Raw genomic sequence first — 20,649 nt, forward strand, 5'->3', positions numbered from 1 at the left:
TTCATTATTAAATTGATCAACAATAATTTTAATTAAAGGAAGGGATCAATTGATCTTAAATAGACATTGGCTCATAAGATGTTAATTGAGTGTATCTTTTTTTTCCCCATAAAGGTTGAATTAATTTTTCAATATTTTTCCAAGGATTATGGTAATACTTTTCTCTCATTCATGGAACTCTATATGTTGGTTGGCCAGAAACCATTTCCACTGTATTGGATTGTTCTTAATCAAAAGGATGTGAATAACAGATGATACACTTACTTATCAGTGTATAATGATTTTATTTTATTTTTATTGCTAGTATGACAGCATTTGTAGCATGTTTCTTCATTTGGTTGTTTACTAATCCTTTACGCTGTAAACGTCCATATCTAATATAGGGTGTTATCAATTAAATGATTCTTTTTAACCATATCCTGAAAGGGAAGACAATATATATATAAATATATATATATTATAGCTATATTAAATTATAAGAATAGTCATGATCGGTGAGTATGTAATATTTTTTGTGTGGATAAATCAGAATTTTATTATCCAAAATAGCAAAGTTATGCTACAACCAATCAGCAAAGTTATGCTACAACCAATCAGTAAAATGAACAAAAAACTAGATACAAAAACAAATGATTGATTATATTATACCCCAATCATTACAAAGGAAGAAATTAGTGCTATTTAGTCTATTAATAGATTTCCCCCTAAGCCGTGTACTAACAACTTCGATGATTTCCTTGAGCAAATTGTCAGTTGTTCGGGATCGACCCTGAAAAATCATTTAATTACGTTCTTGCCACAAGGAGTAAACATAAGCATTCCAAGCAATTTTCAAGATTGTGGTAATAAGAGATTTCCCTTTCCACTTTAAGCATGTCCGATCGACCATTACTTCCCAAGGCAGAGTAGTGAAGTTCATACCATTCAGATGAAGGATAGATTTCCATATATCAACAGCCAAGGGACAAAGAGAAAACAGGTGATCCCTTGTTTCATTACAATTTCTACAGTTTACGCAAATACCAGCAGTACTGATTCCATTTTTTGTAACCGATCACTACTGTTTACCCATTGAGTATGTAATATTGCATTTGCAAGATTATGCTGAAATGAAAAACCTTACGCTAAATCGGAAAACTAACCAAATCCATGAATATTGAATCCGTATCTGTTGGATGCATTGCACAGGGACACGATGGTAAATATCACCTTTCTAGATTTAATTTTCCCTTCTAGATTAAGGGTTTTAGGATGATTATATTGCCTGCCATATGTGTTAAAGAAAACTGTTGTAAAAGTTACTTGCATTTGTCTGTTTTGTGTTAATGTTAATCATAAGGTTACTAACCTACCCTAGGGTAAACTACCCTTAATTAAAACAGACATGCCAATTCAGTTTTTGCAAGGGTCATGAATTTGTTTTTTCGTATATGGTAGACAATATAATCATCGCAAAACTCTTAATTTGCAAGGAATTATTAAAGTTAGATATTTTGCTTATTGAGTGCGTAATCCCATTGCTCTGTACAAAGCATAATGCAAGAAAAAAATGATATTCATTGTTACTTTCAATATTCTTTAAGCTCTATTCCACCTTATAATCCTAAAATCCATCGAATGACTTCAATAGCAAAAAGAAGTATTAATTTTTTAGATGTTTTAAATTTAAAAGTATTATTTTTTTAGATGTTTCAAATTTAAACAATTACAGGATAAAAAAATTCTAAACAAATAATAATTTGGAATCACTCCATAAGTCATTTTTTGGTTAATTATTGGTTTGCCCCTTGTATGTTTAACTTTCATCATTTTCCTTTTGAAATGAAACGGAGATATTAAAGATGGTAAAGAAGGTAGGCAAACAAACTATAACTGCATTTTGGGCACACGAAAATCACATCTTATTGATATGCAACAAATTTGTAACAAAGAAAACTTCAAACACAAATCACCCCCATTCTCTAAAGCTCACTTTCCGGGGACAAAGTTGGTGGCGTAGGCCCAGGCATTGTTGTTAACTGGGTCAGCAAGGTGGTCAGCCAAGTTCTCCAATGGTCCCTTTCCGGTGACGATGGCTTGGACGAAGAATCCGAACATTGAGAACATAGCCAATCGGCCGTTCTTGATCTCCTTCACCTTGAGCTCGGCAAATGCCTCTGGGTCATCGGCCAGACCTAATGGGTCGAAGCTGCCGCCTGGGTACAAGGGGTCAGTTACCTCACCCAAAGGCCCACCTGCAATACGGTAACCCTCAACGGCTCCCATCAAGATAACTTGGCAAGCCCAGATGGCCAAGATGCTTTGAGCGTGGATCAAGCTTGGGTTACCCAAGTAGTCAAGTCCACCTTCGCTAAAGATCTGAGATCCGGCCTTGAACCACACGGCCTCACCGAACTTGACTCCATTCCTAGCTAGAAGCTCGGGGAAAACACACCCCAGAGCTCCCAACATAGCCCACCTGCAGTGGATGACTTCCAGCTCACGGTTCTTGGCAAAGGTCTCTGGGTCAGCGGAGAGACCGGCTGTGTCCCAACCGTAGTCCCCAGGGAATTCTCCGGTCAAGTAAGATGGGGGCTCACCGGAGAGTGGACCCAAGTACAAAACTCTGTCCGGACCGTACCATGGGCTACCGGAGGCTGCAGGCTTGGGCTTGGTGGCGGTTTTCCTCATGGAAACACGGCCATTTCCCTGGATTTCTGGGGCGGAAGGGGAGAGCTTGACAGCCTTTCCGGCGAAGGATGGGGAAGAGAGAGCCATGGTTGCAGCTGCCATTCTGAAACCTCGATGTTTTTTTTCCGGTAATGGGAGTTTATTGGTTTACGTTTTGAGAGTGATGGAATACGCAGAGGTTTATGTAGGAAGAAGTGGGTGAGTTTCCTCAATCCTTATCCATGCAGGGTATCTGTATCTCTCATTTCATTAGATGCTCAAGATTTCCATATTTTCTTTGCATCTCCACTTGGCACTCTTTCAATCCACAAAACACTTGATCTCTTTTATATACTCGGATAATTTTGGAGATGCTCTCATACAATTCTCTAAGTGTTGTTTGTTGCTCCAATGAGATAAAGCCACTTGTCATACCCGGATTTCCATCCCCTTGGGACAGACATTATTTTATATTTTTATATTTAAGATTAAGGATCACTCGCCTTCGGCTCATTTATATCGCTTTAACTTGATAGGATAAAACTAGCAAGGATATTAAAAATTTCATTTGTTTCAATAGTTGCACCTTGTCGAAATAAGGTTGATTTTTTCTTATTTGATAATAGATAGTGCCGTGATTTATTTATTTATTTGCTTTAGTTAGGGGAAAGGAATAAAAGGTAATATACATTATCATGAGAAACTCTAAAAACATATATTTTGGCAATAGTTTCACTTATATTCATTTTGTTCACTTTGGTTGCCATCTGTGAAGATTTGTAAATGATTACGAAGCAAAAAATTTTAAAAATAAATTTTTTGAACTAATATTGGATCACCAATTTGTTTGGTACCGAAACAGCACATTCTATGTCACATGAATCTACATCCTTCAATGAATGACCAAAAAGAACAAGGTAAACGATATACGGCAGTTCGTTGATATTCAACAAAATGTAAGGGAAAAAAGAAGATTTACTTCCTGTTGGATGCATGCTTGCCCGCCTCCCATCCTAGTCCCAAGGCAAAGCCAAGACTCATAGTATAGAATCAAGGACGAATATATAGGGCAGTTTTACTCAAAAATCGCTGGGAACGTTCGAGTCCGAAGCTTCTTAGATTGCATAGACGACTTCGAGTTCTCTTATTATATATATATTGTATGTCCAATGTAAAAGTGCTATCTCGCCTCTCTATAGTCCATGTTTTTCAGGCCTGAAATTATGAAATCAGTTATATGCGGGTTAATAACATAACAATGATAAAAGAAGAGCCAACAGATCGTTTGAAATTCTGAAAAGTCGTGAAATGGATGCAGGAATTAAGAGAGTACAGTAGAATGAGGAATCTGAAGAAGTGAAGTGCAGTACAAACAGAGTGAAATGGCTACTCCAGCTATGAAATTATATAGCAGCCGTCGGTTGTCTTTTGTGGGTATGAAAACTGACTTAAGCGTATTTGTTAATTCGAATAAACGATTAGATACCTACAGAAGCAAGGCCAGATGGCAACCAAAGTGAACAAAATGAATATAAGTGAAACTATTGCCAAAATATGGAAGAGGAGAAAATTTGCTTTACCAAGATATAAATAGCGGTTGTAAGCAATGAAGTTGAGTAGCGGATATTCGGGGATAAAAGAAAGAAACCACTTGGGTTGTCCATTAGGCACGTCTGATCTGCATATATGAAATGCAACTATGTCAATCTCATAGAAGTGAATTTGTTAATCTTCCGTTGGCATCCATGCTTCTGGAATTATCATGCTTTAAGAAGGGTGCAATGCCTCAACCAAATAACGCCAGAAACTGATGAAAAGATAAATCAATAATCCCCTATCTTGTAAAAAAGACAGATTTGAATAAATTAATAATGGTCCAGAAACATACGCAAGGAGAGTCAAAGAGTAATTTCGAAGCTGCTGAGTACAATTCCGCAAGCAAATGTAGACACTAGAATCACAAGAAAGAAGACCTGAAAATCAGATTCTATTTACAAGATATTCCATGTGCTTTCACATAAACGTCCTCAAATGTCCAAGTAAATCAGGGGAAAAGAATTCCTTATCACGCACGTTATGGGAATCCAAGATGTGTAGGGATGGTATTTGTTGTAAGTAACCTTGTTCAGCTTGTAAATACATTCATACCACATATACCCAACCTGTAGAATTTAAGAATATACAATAAAAAAAAACAAAGAAAAAAAGAAGCATCTATAAAAACCAAAAATGCATAACATCAATATAGTGATGAAAAGATCAGGTAACTTACAAATAAAGCAACTGCAACAATGCTTGCTTTGATTGAGAATTTTCTCTTGGTATCACATTCCTCCAATTTTTCCATCCATTTCTCCACCTAAGATTTAAAACATTTTAAAGAGATTGTTAATTGTGCACTAATTGTACAGAACTGGCGACTAATAAATTTAACTTACATTGGGATGATAGTAAGCATACATCATTCCAATTATCCATACATAGCGATCCAGACCAGATCTAAAATGTCACTCATGCAATCGGGGGAGATCAGGTTTGGAAGGATCAGTGTACCCTGCCATTTGGGAAGAGAGAGAAAAAAGGCAATTTAAGCAAAGAACTACAAAAATCCGAGCCAATAAGAATGAACATGCTTTAAAATAAGTATATCTTGAAAATGAAATTCAACAGAGATTTATTCACATGTGAGGCACAAGTGTTTAAAAGTAAGGCGTTCCAAAAAAAATAAAATGACGAAGAGAAGCACGAATATCACCAAGGGAGCTGAGTATTAGGACATGAACATTCTAAGGCGTAATTACTTATAAGCCAATAAATGAAATGAAATGTAGAAGACCCACGTAGGTAGGTTGCTGACCTAATAGAAAAGCTAGTGGACTCCAGAATATCTCAAAAACTCCAGGAACTTCCCAAATAAAGATGACTACAAGAAAGCATGCAAGAATTTTCACAGCCATCACTGATGGTATCTCATTATACTTGTTGAAAATCCCAAGAGCTCCATAAACCATTAAGGTAAAAAGTGTATGCATCGGGCAGATGTAGTAAAGCATATAGTCATTGTTGAGAACAATACAGCAAAAAGCCACAAAGAAGTTTAGTCACCACATCATCTGCATCAAATAGAAATCTATGTAAGGACCACAGGTTTAGCATTACAACCCAGAAAGGGAATATCACCTGAGTGAAGCGTGCTAGGCTAAAGTCCTTTCTAATATAATAATATGAGAAGTTTCCAAATCCAGTTATCCAAACGTATGCAGCAATGAAGACACGTATTGCATTATATATCTCCGTCGCAGCAAAGTAATGGTACATCAGAAATAGCACCTACAAAAAAGCAAAACGGAGACATGTGAGTACAGAAGCAATGTTCAGTCGATATCGTGATTTTCAAGGAACTGCAGACACCAGCAATCTCATTAATCTGGCAGTAAAAAGAATTTTTTGTGCTTTGAAGGCACTGGCAAAAATTGGCCCATGAGAACACAAGTCTAGATATAAAGACTGAACAGTCATATCAATTATCATACAGCATTTCATATGGTAGTTTCCCAATTAATGGGAAATATTCTTATCAATATTACAACAAACTAGCAAGAATAAAAAAAAAATGTCAAATAAACAGCAGTTGAGATGAAAAATAAAATTGATCAAAATTCAAATCATAATTGAGGTACCTTAGCTATGACCAAATAGAAAAGGTATAGTGGCACAAAGTACCACCTAAACCATTTCAGAGATTTAAGAATGAAACAACCATATTAAGGAAAGCATATACAAAGGCAAGGAAACATAATCTAAATACCATCTTTTCAAAAATAGGTGTTTGGAGAGTGCCTATGCTTAAGTAGTTACTCAATCAAAGGTAACAAGTCAAAAAATAAACACTTGCCTGCATCCATCCTTTCCACTCTTCAGTCTGATGCCTACTGAGGTATTGCATCGTCTTTCCAGAGAAGGCAGATTTGTCAGTATGTTTCTTCAATGAAGTCATTGTTGAAACTAAGATAAGAAGGGCGTAGAGGAAGAGGAAAGGGTCACGGTTGTATTTCTGTCCAAGGAAAGACACATAAGAAATAATATAGAAAAATTAATAATCCTTGTAGTGTTGATCAACATAAGAAAGCAAAGTAGAACCCTCAACCTACCATCAATGTGATAATATGCGACTACTTTAAACCATTTAAAGATTTAAAAAATTAGGCATAAAAAATTTCCAACTATTAAAGAAGTAGATACTCTCACAACCTGCTTATTACATAAGCATTAAACAGCCCACCCAAACTAAGGAATCAAGGAAGGATGCAAGTACAAGGGAATAAAAGAGGTTGTTTATAACATTCAACTAGAAAGAAAATGAGGACAACAACAAACAATGAGCTTCAAGGATGCTGGAATGTGAAAATTAATTGAAGAGACTTTTAGGAGATGGGTGAACCAAAACTAACCCCCTTTCTGTCATTTTGACGGGAAAGAAATTAAGAGTGAATAAGATGGACATAGATAAACATAAGGTACCGGCGTAACAAGAAATCACAAAAGAATATTATTATATATACAAGTGAAAATCAAGACCCAATTAGGTATGGAGGTGCAACAGTATAAATCTGTAGCTTTTCGAAAAAGAAAAAATAAAAGATAGACTCATGAACTACAATCAATAACCAAACTAGTATAAAAGCACCTTGGAAGTAAATTTGTGCGATCACATATGTAGAAGTACACCAGAATAGCCCCAAACTCAAACCTGCAATAGTTTGCCAAGTTAAATACAACACAAAACAGAAAGCTGTCAAAAACAAAAAGTATATTTCTGTATATGACTAACATTGCTCTCAAAGTGGCTCGGTGTTCCAGCAGGAAAGAGTCATCCATAGTCAAAAACCTGAAAATCATAAGGGAAATGCAAAAATGAGTGTAAAGAGCACAGCATGAAAAAATCCACAACAAGACTGGAACTTAAAGAAAGCAACCTAATCAAATTCGTTTTGATGGCCAAAGCATGGACTTTAGTAGATGCAGATCTTGTTAGACCACCTTCAAGCAAAACAGCCCTGTCATCTTCTTTAATCGTCTCATTTCCTAATTCAACAAGATTAGTGTCTGAATGGCTGCAAAAGAAACACCATTATCAGAATGGTAAAATATTGAATTCAATAACTCCAAAGAATAGTGATAGCAGCGAATCAAATATGTGCACCCTTGTTAGCTCCTGCATCAAATGATTACTTACGCTTTAACAAGAGATGCAGATTTCTTGTGCTCTAGGAATTCTGAATATATCCATGCGATGAAAACCGGGATAACTCCTAGGAGAAAAGACAACTGTAACAATTATAAAAACCAAAAAAAGTTCATTACGTATTTCAGGAAAGACTATTGCATGCGAGAACAAGCATAACAGTTCAAAAATCTATCAAACCTTATAAAATAGAAACAACATGCGACATAACTAAAGTCAGAATAGTGGAGTGATATATTCACATAGTGCATGGTTAAGAAATTCAAAAGATTAAAAATAAAAACCCAATTGCAAATAGATGTCGAGACGGTTGAAATGCTATTCCTGCATTATAACAAACGTACATAAGTTCTCTTAATCAAATATCAAGTAAAACTACATAGATTTCCCAAAATCATTCACTTAGATTTATACTATGAAGTATGAACACTAGCATAATCACAAATAACCATATCTTATCAGATTATATACATTATCACTGATATGCGAGTCAAATCTGTTCACACATCAAACCAAGCTAGCCACTTATGTTAACTATGGATAAACGAGAAAATTCAGTAATTCAAAGTGAGGAAAATAAAATCAAACTTCAAAAGTCAGTAGTACGATAGTTGTTAACAATCTAAAAGGAGGGGGGGGGGAAGAATCATTTTCTACCGAAATTTATGAGATACTAAATTAAGCTCTGAAACTCTACAAAAAAGAAATACAAATATTGTTTGGCCATTGTCAAAAAAAATGTTTGGCCTGAATCTTACATACTTTCTTGATAACGAAACAAAATAAACAGAATTGAAAACTAGTACATATAAATCATAAGTTCAATAAGTGCAAAAGCAACTACAAATATTTGCAGGTAATAAATCACATTGTCTAAATCCAATAAAATTACAAAAACTCAACTAAATTAAGCTTAACCAAAATAAAAACATAGAATCAATAAAATACAATTTCGAAACCGTACCTGTCCAGGCGTAATTGGTCCAGAAACCACCATTTCCTTTCTGGATCAAACAATAACCTCCTCCAACTCTAATATTTGCAACAGCACCAAATTAAACCAATCCAAAAAAAAATTGCAAAAATCTAAATTGAGAGTGAAAAGGAAAAACTTCAGAAGAGGAAGAAGAAATAGTTACCTAGGAAAGAGAAACCAATGCGCAGAATAGAGAGAGATTATGCCAGGACATGCTCATAATACAACGCCAAAAACAACAGTTTTTATTTTTTTTAAATAAATAAAAATTAAAATCGGAGACGAAGGAGATCTCTGAGCAGCTTGCTTGAAGAATGAATAAGAATTAAAAAGGATTTTAGATATGACGTTGTTTTCACTCTCCCAAACGGTGGTTGTTTGCCATGGTTGCCGTTGTTTGTTTGGGTGATTCGGTCTCTGGTTGCTATTTTGCTTTCAGTTTTTGTGCTTGTTAACGCGACGCCAGAAAAAAGAGAGAAAATAAACATAGAATCATGGTTTTCAGAATCAGACCGGTTAGCGAGCCAGTCATACTATCGATTTATTGGTTTAATCGGTTGAATTGATCTGATCGATCGAAAGAACCGGACGACATCATAATTATTTAAAAAATTAAATAAAAATACCAAAAAATATTTAATAAAAAATAATTTTTTATATCACAAGTCATATTCAAAGCAAGTCATAACACATATAAGTTAAAAATCATAAAATCAAGTAAAACAAAATGATTCAAATTAACTACAACATAATATTTAAGGTAAAATATATTAAATAATAAATATAATTATATAACTATAATTAAAAAATAAATTTGGGGTTAAAAAAATCATAACAAAATGATATTGTTTGGTTTAATTTTTTTTAAAAAATAATCCCACATGACTAAGAAACATAAAAGAGTATCCCAAAAGTCTAAAGAGTAAAAATATGAGAACAAAACAATCTCACATTGCTAAGAAAACATAGAAGCGCATCACAACTAACTTCTATAAATAATAGAGGTAATTTGACATTCAAAATCATGGAGCCTTTTGGTGAACATTGAGTGAACTATTCTTTCACTTCAATCAAGCTCGAATTTTAGGCTTCAATCGAGCTTCTAATTTTTTTTGAGTTAAAACCTTTTTGAGTTCAAGTTTCAATATTATATTTCGAGTTTGAGTTGAACTTGATAATTTTTAGCTTGTGAGTTTGAGTTGAGTTGAGCTTACTTTTAAAGTTTTCAAGTTCGAGTCGAAATTAGCAATACTCGAGTTCGACTTGGCTCGTTTAACAAACGACGTTGTTTGGTTTAATTTTTTTTTTTTAAAGAAAAATCCCGATTTTTCCCAGTTTTCAGCCGATCCGATTCGAACGGTTCAGCGGTTCTGGCCGGTTCACCAATAACGGTTTAACCGATTTAGATTGAACCGGACTAAACAACGATTCCCGATTGAATCGATTAAATCAACCTATCCGATCCGATTTTCAAAACAGAGCATAGAATCTATCAACGTTTACATTATTTGTCATTTCATGTTTAATGTTATTAAATTTATGTAAGAAAATAAAGTACGAAAACAATTATCAATATAGCAAATGGAACATAATACATTAAACGAACAGATATAAAAAACATACAGATGAACTTTGATGTTTTATATTTTATTTTGTACTAAAGTTTAAAAAGTATGAAATTAAATCACTATTAAAAATTATAAAAAAGATATTTAGATTACATAAAATTTCAATTTTTAAAAATACTTCATCAATCAATCTCTATTTATTATCAATTATCTTATATTATTATTATTATTATCTAATAATATTATAAAATAAATAAAATAATATCATTTTAATTAACTATGCTATTATAACACATCCCGAATGTAATAAGTCCGTGTAGTTAGGATTAACTTTATAACTTAATAATGTTGTGTACTTTCTAACTTTTCAAGTTTGGTATTATTATAAATATTAAAATGATTTAAAAAGTAGTAATATTTATAAATAAAGAATAAAAAATAAAACTAAAAAATAATTATTTGCATGTTTTTTAACTTACAATTTTTAAATGTCAAAATAAATTAATTTAATACTAATATAGTAATTAATAAAATATGAAAGTATATATATATATATATATATATATATCATAATTTGAGCCTAAAATTGTGGATATTAGATTTGATAATTTTACTGTGGTACTCTATATGTTATATTAGGATTTGGGGGGATAGATCTGATGTGGAAACATAAAATATGTTGTGAAACATGGACCTTCATCGTGGTTCATTCAAAAACTAATCAATTTCTCCTCTTTATCTAAGTTTAGTTAAAATTTATTAACTAAATGTATAACATATTTAAAAAATATAGGGTAAAGTATATAAACGGTCCCCAAACTTTTAGGGTACTTGCATATTGGTCACCCAACTTTTGAGACTTACAATACAATCATCAAACTTTTAATTATTTTCAATAAGGTCACTGCCGTTATCTCCCATTAGTTTTTATTGACGTGACACCTAATTTCTGTTAACTCCTCCTCTCCTTATTCTTCTTCCCAAAAACTCTTTGTAAACCCTAAAATTTGTCCTTAATTTCCATTGAACTTATCAAAGGTGAAGAAAAATGGAGAATTTGACCGAAGAATGTATGTGTCGGCAGCCATGGAAACTATCTTATTCATTTGTTTCAGACTCAAATCCCCCCTTTTATCAGTCTTCTAGATCTCAAATGAAAGAAAAATAATAGTAAATGACACAATTATTTGGGTGAAGGAGCTCGGTTACTTCTTGCGCAGAGGGGCAATAGTGATATAGTCATTGCTGTTTATGACAATGATCCTACAAGTATAATATCATATGCTCTTAGTTCCAAAGATTATGATGAATGGGTTGCTGATAAGTCCAATGGTTGTCCTCTTTTCATTTTCAAAGCTTTGTTTCCGTGTCTCCAGTTGCAGTGTAGAGGATCTAATATATCAGTTCTAATTGTAAAGTTTTTAGTTGGCTTGATAGGTCTCTGCAAACACCTGAAAGATGGAAAGGAAACAAAATGGATCTCGTGGAGATGGAGAACCTATTTTTCAGAAAAAAAGTATATCTAGGATTTATGATCTCAAGGGCTCTGCGCGATCACGATATAATCCAGATACAGCTGGAAGAAACAAAGTATTGCTAGACATGAATCTGTTAGAAACATTGCGAATAGAGCCCATTTCTCTTGGAAGCACGGCGAAGAGAAGTCTCGAGAGAGCTATTTGGAACGACACATCTTTTCTGGCGGTAAGTTGCTTTTGACATGAACTCGTAAAATGGTTTGTCACCTTCCAAGTTGACCAATGCCATAACCGAGATTTTCATGATGTGAACGAAGTTCTTCCATTGCACTTTAGGTTGTTTTGCCCAACTGTATTTCGATTCTAGCAGCAGTGTTTGAACATTGTATTCTGTGGTTTTCATTCGGTTGATGTCGTGGACTATTCATTACTGGTCGGAGTGGATGAGGAACGGAAAGAGCTTGTTCTGGGAATAATTGATTACATGAGACTATATATCTGGGACAAACACTTGGAGACATGGGTTAATGCATCTAGGATACCGAGTGGGGAATGCATCCAAATAATTAGGGACGTCAAAAGAATGCTCGTTCACTTCCAGCCAAATCAATAAAATTCTGCACCCAAATAATTCTGTGTCATTTAATATTTTTTTTCCTTTCATTTGAGAACTAATAAACTGATAAGGGGGATTTGAGTCTGAAACAAATGAATAAGATAGTTTTCATTGCTGCCATCACATGCATTCTTGAGTCGAATTCTTCATTTTTCTTCACCTTCGATAAGTTCAATCAGGGGCGGATGCACTAATTCCCTTAGGGGTCAAGTGCATCCCCATTATTTAGGAAAAAAAGTAAAATTTAATATAATATGTTAAAGAAAAATGGAAATTTTTTTTACACTCCCATTATTTTTAAGAAAAGAAAATTAAAATTTTGAACCCCCATTATAAATTTCTGGATACGCCACTGAGTTCAATGAAAATTATGGACAAAATTTAGGATTTACTGTGAAAACTTTTGGGGAAGAAGAAGAAGGAGAGGAGTTGACTGTAGTTAAGTGTCACACCAACAAAAACTAACACGAGGTAACAACAGAGACCTTATTGAAAACGAACTAGAAGTTCGATAATTGTATTGCAAGTTTCAAAAGTTGGGTGACCAAAATACAAGCACCCTAAAAGTTTGTGGACTATTTATATACTTTACCCTAAAATATATTTTTTAATTTTTTTTTATAAAAATTTTAACAAAATTTTAATATTATTTGATATTAAGTATTTTGTAACATATTTGAGATTAAGACGGAGATTGATTGTTGATATTAGATGGGATATCATTGCTAAGTTGTCGTTCTAATAATATAATAGACTATTATCTTTCGTCCGTCATAAATACTTTCGATTTACAAAATTGAGCGCTGTTCTATTTGCAAAATTCACTATGTAAGGAGACTGTTCTATTTTTTATTTAATGTTTTATTTGTCATCTAAATTACATTTATTATCAATTAATTCTTTTAATTGTAATTATCTAATATGTAATTTAATTGTTATTATTTTATCATTGATTCTATTGAGTGATCCCGTTAATAAAAATAAGTGTTATTCTTCTTAGAAGTTTCGAGTTCAAGCGAATGCGTTTTACGTTGTATATCTTATCAATGATTAAGAAATGTTTTGAATAGATCCTATTTTATAATTACTTTTAAGAAAAAAATATTATTTTTCAACAATTTTATTAATTTTTAACGGCAAGTGACAAAAATAAAAATAAAACATAACATCAATAATGATTCTTTTAAAAAATAATAAATAACCCGAATAAAATTAAAATGATAATTAACTAACTAAATGTATAATTATTTTATTTTAAATCATTAATATCTTCTTTTAGAGAATAACTAATAAAAACAAATATCACGTGACTTAACAATACAAAAATATCTTAACTTTAATAACAAAAGATAAATTAAAACAAAATTATATATTTACATCGATAAAAATATATCAATAATTAAACACTTATGTAAATATTATATTAACAGTTTTCAAAATAAAAAAATCACTTTGACTAAAAATGAAAAATTAAAGATTAGAGTGTTTCAAAAAATAAAAATAAAAATATTTATTTTATAAAATATTACATATATATTTTAACATTGTTTATTCCTGAAAAAAAATATAATTTTGTTTTATTAATAATTTTAGAAATGTATCAAATTAAATTTTCTTTTTTTCCTTCTTGTTTGGGCTTGAAAATGATGGGCAGATACATTAGCTTGATCCAATTTGACAGTCCGTTAATCCTCCTTTTGCATCTAAATCTTCACAGTAATCCAAGTAAAAGGAATTAAATATTTAGCTTAAGGTTTATCTTTGTCCGCGTAATATACTCAATTTATTATTTTTGTCTCTATCATATTTTCGCATCAACTTAGCACTCAAAGTTGCTTAATTGCATCATTTTATACTCTTCGCCTAACTTAAAACCCGAAATTATAAACTCCAAGTCAATGTTTTAAGTTTATGGTTTAGAAATAATATGGTCATAGTATATAGTTTATAATTTAAGGTTTTAAATTAGATATATGATATATAATAATGCAATTGAGCAATTCCGAGAGTTAAATTAATGTGAAAATATAATAAGAGCGGAAATGACAAATTACGTCTATAGGGACAAAGATTACCATTTTGCCTAAATATTTTAATTAGGCGGGGGCGAAGGAGGAGCAGGATCATATTATTATTTATATACGATTTGTATTTTTGACACCCTTGTATTTGGAAACCCCAACACGAAACTAAACTCCAATAATTTCGTTCAAGACTTGACTGAAAACGTGGCTTCTACGTCTCTCAAATCAAATTTAACAATATCATAAATTTACATTAAATTCAATTAATTAACCCTACTATGTGTCAAATGTCGTATATACTACTATGGCTGGAATATTTCTTGTACGAATACCGGTGGAAAAGGGTTCTGAACAGGGACACTACATAAAATAATCAAATTAGGGGAATGTTAGGTCATTTGCCATGAAATTTTAGATCAAACAATTCATGTACCTGTACTATAATTACGTTATGAAAAAGGCATTATAAACAATATAAAAATGTTGATATATTCTTATTATTTTATAGCTTGATTTTATATCTAATTTTAATTAATTTTGATATTATACTCCTTTTCGTGTGACATGCGGCGTTTAGTATAATTATGTTTTCATAGTTTTATTAGGAGCCTCCTTTTGTTTAAATATGATTTAGAGAAGGTTCCAGCCCTGTCAATATCATGCAGGATGACTCATCAGCTTTTTTTATTCAGGTTATAAGCTAGATAGCCGGCCCAGGGAAAAAAAGGAAAAAAATTATTATTTTCAAATTCTGCATCAATAATTCCATCAACGATAATGATAAACGAACATGCATATAAAAATGCAGCTTTAATAATCCAGTATTACACGTCTGCAAATCCTCTTAAAACCAGGTTTCTTGTTCTTCAAAAACCAACCATACCGCTATCTATGTGAAGGACTCAACCAAGTTTCAAGTGGGAGAAAAGAAAAGGAAAGGAAGAAAGAAGATTCCCACTCCCATCTAGTCCTTGGTGTTAGGCCCTTCCAGACCAGTAATTGAAGAATAATTCTTAGGCTAGCTCTAGAGAGAAGATAGATGAAGCTAGTAATAAAATTAACTAAATCACATATATGCACGTATATATATACATACTGTAAACTGAAAAAGATGTAGAAGTAAGAGAGTTGGAGACTCATGGTTCATGTTTAAGGAACCTGGAAGGAACCATGTCTTGAAGAAGTCCATAGTCCGGAGCCGGGTGATGGAGGTACTGCTGAAAAGGGCTAACGCTTTGTCCAAACATCGAACCAGCAGTGGCTTGGTTATTCATCTGATGGTGATAATTAGGCATCTGCATGAGCAGTTCGTGTGGGAAGTTTGGTCCCCCCAGTGGCGATTGGGTTAACATGGAAGGTGGAAATAGACCAGCCATGCTTCCTCTCAGTGTCGTCGGAAGTGGGTGGTTGTGTTGGCCTTCGTATGTTGTGATAACAGTCGACGGGTCCTGGAATGACCTCTCAACTCTCTTCTTCACTGTACACTTTTGTGTAGTGCACCTGTAGTAGCTTCTGCATTGATTGAAAAAACCCGGAAATATTGTGCCTTAGCTAATGATAAAGAACCTGCACAACAAGCTTATGTTTGCTTCCTTAGAAAGGCTGAACCAAACGAAAAGGAAAAGAAAAGTTAACTTTTTGCAAAGTCAAATACTGAAACCCTCAAGTTATTGCTTGCAGGTTAAGTTTCACATTGACTCTTCTCGGTGTAGTCAAAAGAATGGGGCGGTGTAATGCAAAGATCATGGTTTTGCAGGTAATTAAGAAATCAAAAGAACCAAACCTCGGATATGGGCTGTGCTTCACAGCTTTTTGTCCATATTTTCTCCATCTGTACCCGTCTTCAAGATGATCAACTTCACTTTTAGTCATGAAAGCAAATCGTGGTTCCCTTTGCTTTTTCTCTCCTTTCGTTTTTGCTTTGTTCCTGTTAGATAAAATAAACAGTTACACTTACCAGATTTTTTTACAATATTATGAAAATGAAGCCAAAAAAAAACTTGGTTAATTTACCCTTTCTTTGAGCTTTCACCTCCGTCTTCTGATCCTTTTGACTGCACATCTTTCTTACTCTTGCCTGAATCTTCTTCACAACCAGCCTCGCTGGATGAAGAAGAAATAGAAGAATTAAGAGTCCCCGTAACTTCACCGGTACCGCCTCCTAAATCCTCAGCACCGACCAGCTGCTTCGTCGCCCGGTTGCTTCCTTGGACTGAATTAAATACTTCCGACGATGACGGTGACAGACCAAAAGCCATTTCAAGTGAACCGTAGTCCATGGAAGTAGTGTGTAAACAATCAGGGAAGCTCATGACCGAAGGATCAACAGAGGATGACGAAACCCTATAGATGCTATCAGTTTCATCCCCAAAACTTTGCTGATCGTGATCATTCTTGAATGAACTCGCATGGTAGTACAAGTTTCTAAAATCCGACATGGAGAAATTATGAACACGAAATACAAAAGAACGAGGGAAAAAAGAAGGGTGAGGCCTCAAATATTAGGTTGTGGTTTGGTTCAACATATCTTTATGTTGTTTGAATTATATATATAATATTTATATGGAAAAAAAAAAGTCAGGATGAAAAGATAGAAAGATACAAGAGACAGAAACCAGAAAGGCTCGACAAAACATCTTCCAATGGGAAGACCAAAAGGTGGCTTCTAGTAATGAAACATTTCCAGTCGTACTTATTAATGTATATTTTAGATATATATTAACCTTATTAATGTATTTTTATATTTTAAACATACGTTTATTGATTATTTTTTAAATTTCTTTCATTAAGTATAAAATTAATTAGATACTTTTTTTGTAATAAATTTCTAATTTGATACGGCTACAGTAATTAAATGGTGTATTTTTTTTAAGAAATCTTGAAATATTGAAATATCCAATTGGGAAACTCTTGGTAATCTAAAAGATGGGAGAGAGAATCAGGGCAGGAGCGTGGGAAGGCGGAGGAGAAGTTTGCGAAGAATACCATAAGTGACATTTGGTTCGTTCGATTGTTTATGAAAGAATTGAAATCTGTGAAAAAATTAAAATTTGTCAGGAATTGGAATCGAATTTCATATTCTGTTTGATTCGCAGACATATCAGATGAATTTGATTTCAGTAATATAAAATGACAAGATTACCCTTCTTATTTTTTTACTTAATTTTAGTTTGTTTTATAAATTACACGTAACAACATATTATAAAAATTTTAAAAATATTAAATTTTAATTTTATTGATTATTCATTTTAATAAATTATAAAAATCATGCTAATAAACATCATAAGTTAAAATCATCCCAATTAGGGATGACCATGGGTCGGGTTTTTGGTCTACCCGACTCGAGAACAAGGGAACCTCCATCCGAGACCTGATCCGACTAAAATAAAGTTTCACCCGACCTGACCCAAATATATGAATTAGAAACCTGACACGACTCGAAATAATAAAAAATTATTTTTATTCAATAAAAACAATGACTTAATTGAAAAAAATTTATATGTAGGGGTATTATTGTAATTATTTCTAAATATATAAGGTAAAATTATATATTTTTTGGGTCGGATCGAGTATTTTTCACCTTAAACCCGACCCCGACCCAACCCGAATATCACACTTAAAAAAAACCGACCCGACAAAAATAAAGTTTCACCCGACCCAAATATATGAATTAGAAACCCAACCCTACCCAAATATATGAATTAGAAACCAACCCGACCCAACCCGAAATAATAAAAAAATTATTTTTATTCAATAAAAATAGTGACTTAATTGAAAAAAAAATTATATAGAGAGGGGTATTATTGTAATTATTTCAAATATATAAGGTAAAATTATATATATTTTCGGGTCGGGTCGGGTATTTTTCACCGTAAACCCGAACTCGACCCGACCCGAATATAACACTTAAAAAAGCCGACCCGACCTGACCAAAATAAAATTTCACCTGAATCAACCCAAATATATGAATTAGAAACCCGACCCGAAATAATAAAAATATATTTTTATTCAATATATGAATAAGCTACCAAAAAATTGATAAGGGTAGCATGGTCAAATTTCAATTCTCTCAAACAAAAATATTGAATTCGATCATAGAATAGATAGAATTCACTTTCCCTCCTTTGATGAAAAGTTGAAGTCATGACTAATTCAAATTCTCTTTAAAAATTTGAATCAAATATAAAAAAAATGATAGAATTATATTCCAATTCCTTATAATTTGAAGAGTTTATTGCGAACTAAACGCCACCCGAGTTGCATACAATCAAAAGGGTGCCTTTTTAGGGACGATGAAAGAGAGGATGGAACGGTCAAACATTCAAACTTCATAAGTTTTTTTGGAATATTAGGCACACACGTGGCATTATTGGCACCGGCATTTGACCGTAGCCAAAACCCACATCCGACACGTGGGAGAGACTTTTGCCGCTTCTGCTTACGCCTACCCTAGAGTCATCCGCACCTTTTCTTTTCCCTTTTTGCCCTTTGCTTCCCGTTTTGACACACCTTCCCCATATTCTCCCACGTTGTGTCGTGAACTTCATACAATTTGTCTCAATAAAACATTAAGCCCACTGTATTTCTCCAATAATCTGAAAAAAGAATATTTAAATATAAAAATTTGAGTTATATTTTGATATTAGTTTGTTAATATTTTTTTTCATAACTATATATTTTTCAACATAAAATATATTTTTTCAATTCAAATACATAATAGTATAATCTAAATATGGGGTTATAAGTTTCATCAAAGAATGTATAAATAGATTAGAACAGTTATCTTTTTAAAGTAATTAAATTATCATATATTTTAAATATTTTATTAATAATATATTTTTGTCTTCTTATAATTTAAAAATTCATTCTCTTTTACAATTTTTAAAATTCACTTTCTTTTAACATAAAACCCTTCTCGCTGTACTTTGAAATCAAATAGAGTGGATGGAGGAATTAATGTTGTTTGGCGTTTATGGAAGACGGCATTAATGAAGAGTTGTTGCGGAATTTGCCTTTTAAACCGGCCAATTCATGCATTTACCAACAAATACGATTAGTAGTTCACCGGTAATCATCCCATTGATTTTTACCGATAGCTACTTTTTGTCCGATGCCTGCTTCTGCCTCTCATTATAGCTACTTTCATTCCGTTTAGCTTGACTAAATTATACTATTTAGCTAAATAACTCGTAATTGTTCAAATAAATTATTACGTGTAGAATATTTCTAACCTTTTCTATATAATTTAAATACCAACATATGCTTATCTTTAAAATAAATTTATCATGAATTAGATTAAGCTCGATTAAATTTAATTAATAAAATATTATATTTACAATGTATTGAAGTTTAGTTTCAACGAAACAACAATCAAACGGTCTAGTAGAATGAGATACTAGATTTCTCAAATAAGATTAAGAGTTCGATTCATGATATTTACGAATAGAGCAAACTGAGTTGGAAGGTCATCACTATAATGAGCATCTATAAAACACGATCTGAAATTGTCGATCAATAAATCGAATACCGGTGTTTAAATAAAAAATTAACCCTAGTAAAAATAGGCTTAATTAGAAAATAATTGTCCAAACTATACTGATTTTTTTTAAATATGTGTCCAATATTTTTTTCGATCCATCTAGGTGTCTAATGTTACAAATGTTATCACTTTAGATGCCTCGATCGTAACGACCGTTAAAATCTAGTTAAATGACACGCTTCAAGTTCTGATAATTTTATTTTTTTTTTGAAATAAAAATAAAAATTATATTTTTTAAAACCTAAATATTTCAATTTTTTAAAAAATCTCAAAACTTTCAAAACCTTGATTTCAAATGCTAAGCTCATGTCAATTGCTGAACCTCCGCTTGATGATCAATAACCCCATGAAAAGTCACCGGAATAAGAAACAATCGACGACCAATCAACGTGACCCCAAAGAACCCTAACACTATAAATCACGATCCCACACAATCCCAACGGCCAATCGATGATAAGGATGATGACATATGATTAGGGAGATGATAAGGACAATGTCGACAACAATGGTCATGGCATGCAAGGATGACATTGGCAGATTAAAGTTAGGGATTT

The 20,649-nt window shown here is 32.8% G+C and overlaps 2 protein-coding genes and 1 pseudogene across 2 annotated transcripts; all 3 read right to left on the reverse strand.

Annotated features, from left to right (window-relative positions):
• Positions 1–1,885: 1,885 nt before the first annotated feature.
• On the reverse strand, positions 1,886–20,015 carry LOC120131690 (chlorophyll a-b binding protein of LHCII type 1-like). Its single transcript, XM_039148622.1, has 3 exons — positions 20,010–20,015; positions 15,387–15,388; positions 1,886–2,773 (listed from the first exon to the last, which is right to left on the reverse strand). The coding sequence occupies exon 3, from the start codon at positions 2,770–2,772 to the stop codon at positions 1,969–1,971; it is 804 nt and encodes a 267-aa protein (XP_039004553.1). The 5' UTR covers position 2,773; positions 15,387–15,388; positions 20,010–20,015; the 3' UTR covers positions 1,886–1,968.
• LOC120131514 lies at positions 3,540–8,102 on the reverse strand (annotated as a pseudogene).
• LOC120131689 (WRKY transcription factor 71-like) lies at positions 15,678–17,009 on the reverse strand. Its single transcript, XM_039148621.1, has 3 exons — positions 16,570–17,009; positions 16,340–16,483; positions 15,678–16,068 (listed from the first exon to the last, which is right to left on the reverse strand). The coding sequence occupies exons 1-3, from the start codon at positions 16,992–16,994 to the stop codon at positions 15,693–15,695; spliced, it is 945 nt and encodes a 314-aa protein (XP_039004552.1). The 5' UTR covers positions 16,995–17,009; the 3' UTR covers positions 15,678–15,692.
• Positions 20,016–20,649: the final 634 nt, after the last annotated feature.

Source organism: Hibiscus syriacus, unplaced genomic scaffold (assembly GCF_006381635.1).
Source record: "Hibiscus syriacus cultivar Baekdansim isolate YM2019G1 unplaced genomic scaffold, ASM638163v2 tig00110556_pilon, whole genome shotgun sequence".
NCBI classification, from domain to species: Eukaryota; Viridiplantae; Streptophyta; class Magnoliopsida; order Malvales; family Malvaceae; genus Hibiscus; species Hibiscus syriacus.